This window comes from Belonocnema kinseyi, chromosome 6, assembly GCF_010883055.1.
Source record: "Belonocnema kinseyi isolate 2016_QV_RU_SX_M_011 chromosome 6, B_treatae_v1, whole genome shotgun sequence".
Taxonomy (NCBI): domain Eukaryota; kingdom Metazoa; phylum Arthropoda; class Insecta; order Hymenoptera; family Cynipidae; genus Belonocnema; species Belonocnema kinseyi.
Genome location: NC_046662.1, coordinates 100,664,294 through 100,672,625, shown reverse-complemented (window position 1 = coordinate 100,672,625; position 8,332 = coordinate 100,664,294). Strand labels below are relative to the sequence as shown.

The 8,332-nt window shown below is 33.3% G+C and overlaps 2 protein-coding genes across 3 annotated transcripts in view; one reads left to right on the top strand and one right to left on the bottom strand.

Annotated features, from left to right (window-relative positions):
• LOC117175521 (C-C chemokine receptor type 3-like) overlaps nt 1-8,332 on the bottom strand; it is a 135,360-nt gene that overhangs the window by 24,700 nt on the left and 102,328 nt on the right. The window lies entirely within an intron of this gene.
• Nucleotides 1-8,332, top strand: part of LOC117174173 (sensory neuron membrane protein 1-like) — an 83,199-nt gene that overhangs the window by 24,677 nt on the left and 50,190 nt on the right. For both annotated transcript variants that reach the window (XM_033363003.1, XM_033363002.1), the window contains exons 3-4: nt 24-223; nt 2,353-2,555. In XM_033363003.1, the coding sequence (XP_033218894.1) occupies nt 24-223; nt 2,353-2,555 (403 nt within the window). The remainder of the gene's footprint in view (nt 1-23; nt 224-2,352; nt 2,556-8,332) is intronic.

Genomic DNA, 8,332 nt, shown 5'->3' with positions numbered 1-8,332 from the left:
ATAAAATGGCATGTTCGTTTCAGTGAGTACAAGCAAAAAGTTGACTTAGTCGATCGGGAAGAGGATGACACACTTGAATACAGTCTTAAAACTACGTGGAAATTCAATGCTGCAAAAAGTAATGGATTAACTGGGGAAGAAGAAATTGTTTTTCCTCACCTACTTATGTTGGGTATAATTATGGGTACACTCAAGGAAAAACCTACGGCAATGGGCCTAGTCGGTTAGTACTATAATAGACGATAATCACCTGAAGAAACTCGGCGTATTTTGAGTCGGCTCTTAACCGTAATTGACATGCATAATTTTTTAACCAAAAAGGATGCAGATTGAAATGGAAAACAAAATTTAATTACTTTAAGATCTCTGAACTTATTAGTACATTTTTGAACATACAATTTCATTTTTTAAATCTTTTCCTAAGCTGTGAGTTTGGTTTCTTCTAGAAATTTTGGTATGAACGCACCAATAGTTAAATTCACTAGTTTAAATCTGTAAAAGGTTGATTTTTTCTTGATGAATTCTTTAACGAAAAAAATTATTTACTCATATTTTGACACACTAACTAGAAATTTAATATGATGTTTAAAAAATGCGCCAAAAAAATCAATTCCACCAGTTTTTAGCAAATGATTTTTGTGGACAAAAAAAAACAGTCTAATTTTGATTGGCCTGCAAATTTTCTCCACAGGAAAAATTACGATTAAGTAAATTCCAAAACATGTTTGCATATATGTACAAAAGAATGTCAGAATAAATTCTCTTCTACAGATGTTGAAATAATGAGTTTTCCGTTTCAATGGAACTTTTTCAAATGCTGCTAAAGTTACTAAGAAATTTTTGTTTTTATTAAAACCACGTCCCTAGAAACGAACGAAACAAGAAAAAGTGGAAAAAATTTGGACACCAAATTTTGTCAAAGTAACTTAAATTTTTCTTTCCTTAGAAAAATAAAAACAACTTTAATAAATTGCAATATGTTAACTTCCGTTAGCAAAGCGCCCATTTTTTAGATTGTAGTTTGTGAGATATTTGCATTTTTTTAAACAAGGGTAAAACATATCGATTTGGAGTTTATGATAGGAAATCATACTTCAATGAAATAATAAAATTTGGTTGCATTGCAGTTTTGTTCCGAAAGTGGCTGAAATGATTGAAGAAAAAATATAAGACGTTACTGTGTACACGGAAAAAATGTATCCGTAAAAAAGTTACGAACTTGTAGCTAGGTCTCGGATACGGGATAAAAACATGAAATATTAAATCTTTGCTTCTATGAAAAATGTATGGATAAATTTCGAAATTTTTTCCGATCAGTACGAATTTCCTATGAACAGTTCCTTAAAATTTCAGACTTGAATACAAAAAGGAAAACATTTTATTTTATACAATTTAATTTATATTTATTTATAAATTCGGAACTCTGAGGATTCGAACCCTCGAAGAACTGCTGCCACGACACATTTTCTAAACATAAACCAAGACTGCGTAAACACCCGCAGCCATCGAGGCCAAATAATAACGGTATTTTACAACATACACGTGCCCACACGCACTGAGCGTGTGGGTACGGGCGCGTTCGGGCCACTTGCAGGGGAACCTACTTTCTAGTTACCAGATTTGCGGGCAAGCTCCTAAATGCTCTGTGAATCTTTTCCCAAATACTCGTAATATTTTTGTAATTTTTTACAAAAAAAAGTGATAAACGGTTTTAGAATTGCCACGTTAAGTTCGCTAATTCTTTTTCAAAATTTGCAGATTATTCACGAAAATACATAAATATCCGATGAATTTTTCTTATATCCGAGACCTAGCTACTACTTCCTGACTTTCTTACGTATAATTTTTCCCGCGTATAACAATCGCCAACTGGAAACATGTTTTTCTTTCTTTCAAATAGCGGTCTTCCGAAGTTTCAACATGAAAACTTCCGCGTTAACTCGTTTTGTAACCTAGAGGGTTCTTTCTGTGCTTAAAATGTCTGAAATTGTTTCCATTATCAGTCGCTATACGTAACTCATTACCAACAAAGTTGGCTTATCCTCAAGGAATGTCACATATAATAATTTTAAAATTCTGAGATGCTGATATGCTAATTTATAATTTATTCCATATTTAGATATAGTATCTTCTTAATGGGAAACAAAATTATTTCTTTTCTATTCTTTAATAATTATTCTTTAATAATTCAGATAGAAAACTAAGATCCTTATGGAATTGATTAATAATCTTCAATGTTTTTTTAACCTTAATATCTTTCTTTTTTTCAAATTGAAGTAAATAAAATAGAAAAATATGATTGTAATAAACTATAATTAAATTCGTTTAAGGCAATAATATGTTCTCCCCTAGGCAAGGCTATTAATAGTATTTTCCAAAAACCTGAGTCGATATTCATTAAGGCCAAGGTAAAAGATATCCTGTTTGATGGGTTGCCTATCGATTGCACTGTGACTGACTTCGCTGGTAGTGCTGTTTGTACAATTTTAAAAGAGCAAGCCGCAGATTTGGTCAATGATGGTGAAAATAAATACCTGTTTTCATTCTTCGGCGGGGTAAGTGTAATCGAATAAATTTTTATGATTTGTCAAATGATCATGACTGGACTAAAAATTTTTAAATTAACTAAATCATCTGGCAGTGAGCCAAGAAAATGGCAGTTTGATATCTGTAAGGTCTATGCACGTAGAGAGCAGAGAAAAAACGAAGTGTGATATATTTTTCATTTCAGGGTGAGGATTACCCACAATAAAAATTGCCCTAGGTGGGTAATCTTTACCCTGACATCTCTGATATTCTTCTTTGTTTAACCACGTTGTGAGGGTAATTATCTATGTTTACTTCGAAGGCATGGGTAGTTCGAAATCGTCTGCCTGCAACCAGCAATACGTCACATATTTTTTTCTTTTCTTTATTGACTTCTTTCGTGGTTTAATTAAAAAATTTAATAGTTTACACGAATGAGTAAATTTACTACCAACTTTGCCAATACATCTGTTCTGTGGTCGACGACTAATACTTGTAGCCGCTAGGGGCGCTAGTGAGGTGTTCGTTTGAAGCATTATTTTTGAAATGCTAGGTATGTATGTGGTATTTTTTTGTAAAAATAATGGAGCAAATCGCTTTTCAAGTAACAAAAAACTAAGGAAACCGTAGATAATATCTGGCGTAATGTCTCTTGATGTGTTGTACTGGCAAGGGGAGGGTAAACCCAATGGATCACCGATTCTGATGGACTCAAATTGCAATTGGGCAATTAGTTACGAGAAATGGGAAATTAATAAATTTTATAAATAAAATGAAAAAAATCGAAAATTTTATTTGTGTAGACTATAAAAGTTTTATTCTTTCACGTGAAGTTTTTGCTATAGACACATGCTGAATAGTTCTTATTTAATAAAAATTAACACTGAATAATTCCTGTCATTTTTGTAAAGAATTATTATTAAAAAAACTTTAATTAGCAGATTTTTTCCATAAAAGCACAATTTTGTTTACTAAAAAGTATTGACCGAGCTTTCTCGCCTAATCTCTACTTTATCGACGTTGAAAGTTTCTTTCTTTCAGTGCTATAAATTGCTAAAAATGCTCTAAAAATTGCGGCAGGTTATGTGCGTACAGATACTAATTTTTTGATGTGCAACGAATGTGCCAATTTTATTATTTATTATGATTTTGTAGAATGTTTACACGATTTAGTCCAAAATTGGTATCAGTGCTCAACGTACGCGAATCAAACAATCAGAAAGGCATCAAACCAAACATTACCTGCAAAGTATTACAACTCGAGTGACAATTTCCTATTTAAAAAATTGTAAAATTGTAAAAATATTGATGTTCTTTAGTGCTTTTTATTTAATCTTTCAAATTCAAAATACAATATTTCAATCCGCATGGGCATAGGGAGCACAAGAAAATGAAAATAATTTCACATATTTAATTTTTACTGGGGTAATTTCTTTTCCAAATTATTACTCAAACCAAATACACAAACGCAATTTATTGGCTCATCTCCTATATTCCAAACTTTGAAAGAGATATATCATTGCCGTTGAACATGGTGAACACTAAAAAAATGTCATAACCGAGTACTGGTTTGGTCACGTGGTCACCATAGAAAATGTCCTTATGATATCAAAAATTGTCTTATTCAGTCTCACGAGCTAAACATGCAGAATAATTTGAAATTGACTAGGGTTAGTCTTTACGCAAGAAAAAATCAAGTCCAAATATTTGTACCCAGAAGTTTAAATTCTTTTACTTTTTTTGCTATTGAATTCATTTCTCACGCTGCTTCAAATTTCTTAGGATAAAAACGTTCTCTAATTTAACTTAAAGTTTTTCGAAATTTCCAATAGGGAATTGAGCAATGTAATAATACGTATGACTTCTAAAGCGGTAACAGATTCACTAAGTTATTTTCAGTAAAGGTGATACTCCTTCTGACAGATTTCCAACTCGCCAAATCTGAATAAGTTAGAATTTAACTAATTCAATCAGTACACTCAATTTTGACTGAAAAATTAGTTACTTTTAAGGTGGAGGCAGAAAAAGAGAAGATTATTTGGTTACTTAAACAGACTTTCAAGAATAGGCGAGAGATTGGATTTCAATGAAGGTACTGGCTATTACGGAAATTCACGAGAAGTACCTCGGACTTTTCGATTAAAACGAAGAAATAATGAGTTTATAGTAAATAAATATATATCAGTTTTTTATATTGCAGCAGGGATTGCAGTAGTTCACCAGCTCAATTTTTGGGGAAAATAGACGTTGTTTGAGTAGATAGGTAGGGAGAGTTCTGGATACAAATTTTCCGTATGAATAGCAAACTTGCGCCTAGAGCGCAGAAGGCTGTAAAATTGGCTTCGCTCCTTGTGCTGACTAATGAATCACAGTTTTGAACTATCCACACTATTGATATCGGAAATCAATACTTAAAAATCATGGGGACTATGCTATTCCTGGAATTGAAGTTTTTCACTCCAAAATAATATAATTTATGTATTAAATGTTTATCGCAATGATGAGTCATTGAAAATTTCCAAGATCTGCAACCACTCTCGTGATATTATAACAATTCTCGGTAAACAAAATTCCATTCTGATGACGGCATCGTCGATTCCTGGAATCCTTATCAATGTGAACTTAATTAATTAAACGTTCTCCTTTGATATTTGCCGACATGGGCGTCATATTTTATATGATGTTAAACAATTCTCGGTAAACAAAATTCCATGCTGATGACGTCATCATCGATTCCTGGAAACCTTATCTATGTGAACTAAACTGAGTGAACGTTTAAATACGTATTGTTTTTTCACTCCCATGTTAATTATTGCATCATATTGTGAAATGCTACGAAAAGGCTACATAAATTTGATGAAGTGGGTAAGCGTCTATAAGAGGAGGTTAGTTCTTCTCTTTCTTCAGTTTGTTGTCAGATGCCAGATTGCGAAGAAGAAAAGCAACAAGAGCTGAAAAGTCATTTAAACGTATTCCTAAAAAACATTCAAGAGCTAAAGCAAGCCATTCAAGTGCGAACCGATTTACAATCTCTAACAAGGAAATTTGAAAAAGGTGAATCTTGATGATAACAAGCAGTGAAGGAGAACAAAAAAGAATAGATTTCCTAAAATTAAACAAAACCACTCGCAGTGAAGATTTTCTTCCAACAAAGAAGCTGACAGACCTAGAAGTTAACAAGGGATATGAAATAACGGACATTAAGGAGGCTAAAACAAAATATGGAACGAGAACGCTTGTAATCATAGAAAACAAATTCACCCTTTTCCTACCCCAAAGAATGGCAAAACTCTTTGAAGAGGATACAAATCTGTTTACTCAAATGAAGAAAGCCTGTGAAGATCAGCTTCTTGAAATGGTATACTTGGGTGGACGCTTGAACTCCATTGAATTTGTGGAGACAAATGTATAAGTGTGTGCAGTTTTGCAAATATCGTTCAGTCTGTGACAAGCTTCGGTGTAATATTCATCATGCCTCATACACCACAAAATCAAATGCTACATGCGACCACATACAATATGAATTCATCATTCAAAACACAAATTATTGTTGGTGCTGAATTAAAAAAAGACAGAAAGCTCGCCTCAGCAGTGGAACTTCAGACCAGTCATTCTCATGCAAGTATAACCCTAAATCTTGAAGTGTGGAAATTATTTAAAAGTTACTTTAACCTCATGACACTCTTCTGTTCTTCAGGAAGTCAGCCCTTGTATCGACCGACATCTTCTGGATCTCAGTGTTATGCCGTTTCTACGTACAAAAGATGTCATTATTGAAACCATCGCTGAAAGTGTCTGGCGTAACGTGAAATTACCATCTGTGAAAAGTGTAAAATCTTATATACCAAAAATCTATCCGAGTTTAAAGAGTAGGGCAATGAAAAAAATTATATTTGCTAATCTTATGCGATTTGAAATTCTATTTCTTGAAATGATGACTTTTTATAGTCAGAATGTGTGTGAAGAAGTGATTGAGAAAATACCAGAACTCAGAAGCGTGTTAAAAATAGCTTATTTCCTCGCTTTTTCAGTACTTTTTAAACCAAATAAATGTCTGGATGTCTAACTTTACCTAGTTCTTGTTCATAAAAACTACCTGCAATAGCTTTATCCCGATAATCTTTGAGCATATACGTCACTGGTTTAGTATTCTTAACATGGCTTACGGTAAATATTTCAGTTGTCCAATTCGGTGTGTAGCCTTTCTCAAAAACATGCTTAAATTTACTTATACGCACTTTATCTCCAAACTTAAATTTCGCTTTCTCAACTGCATGTTTTACACTGTAATTTTTGTATACATCAAACAACAATTTTTTCTCATTTTCTTCAGTAACATCTTTTGGTTTCATTCAGATAGTCTGATGCCTAGTATCGTTGTAAGATGAAACTAAATCTTTCAAAATATCTATCCATTTGTGATTCCCCTGTAAGCGAACTTGCATCCACATTTTATTCTTTAAAGTACGATTAAATCGCTCGCAAATGGATGCTTTTAAATTGTTAAACATCTAGTACAAATTTATCTTGTATCGCTTCATAAGATTTTCAAAATGTAAGTTGTAAAATTCTTTACCTCTATCAACATGTACATTTTTCGGAATGCGTTCTTTGTCAAGTATAGATTCCATAGCTGTAGCTACATCTTCACCCTTCTTGGATTTAGCTGAAATAGCCCAAGAAAATTTGGAAAATATATCAATTACAGTCAAAATCTACTTGTATCCTTTGTTTTCTTTTGTATAAGGTTGCATTTCAACAAGATCCGCCTGCCAGTCTCATTGATGCTACAGATATCAAAGCGTCGACGTTGATAATTTCTTCTAGAAGGCCTATGTAGCTCCTTCACTAGTTGCAGCTTTCGTTATTCATTTTTTAGTGTGTTCAGCTTGGCATCCAACTGAGAACTGAGCAAATTTGTTGAAATTGCAATATTTTTATAATTTTCAAGGTCTTCATTATACAGCCAGACAAAAAAATGTGCGGATCTGGTAACAAGACACACGTATTCCTATGGATTTTGGGGGGCTGAATTCAAATTCGGTATCAAAAATCACCCATCACGTCATGGTTGAGCCATAACCTCAAAAACTGACGAAAAATCATGCACTGAGGCAAATAAATTTCAAAATAATGCCAGTGATGCAAATTTTCACTTCAGAAACATGTCGACAACTGTGAAAGATCAACCCTTGCCTTATATCAACTTATTTAACATAACTTTATCCAACAGAACCTGACCGCACCTAACCTAAATTAACAGAAATTTATTGAACTACACGTAAAACTCTGGAAGCATATTTTCCCAGTAGCAAATGTGTGCTACATCGAATAGGTCAACTCGAGCCTAACCTAGAAATAAATCTAATCTTACCTAACCTAAACTAACCTAACCTCACGAAACACAATTAAACTGATTGTGTTGTCCCGTTGTATTTGCGGTACCGTTTGAATCAGCTTGGGCTTAACTTGCAAAGAGGTCAAACCTATCCTAACCTAAAAAAACCTGACATAACCTAACCTAACTTAACTTCACGTAACACAATTAAACTCATTGTGTTGTCCCATTGTGTTTGCGGTACCGTTTCATTCAGCTTCGTCTTAACCTATCCTAGGTTTAACCTATCCTAACCAAACAAAACCTGACCTAACCTAACCTAGCCGAATGAAATTCAACCACACGTGTAGCTATGTAAGCATACGATTCTCAGTATTAAATGTGTGCTATATTTAATAGGTTAACTCGATCTTAACCTACAAATGAATCTAACTTAACAGAACCTAACGAAATTTTGCTTAACGCAAC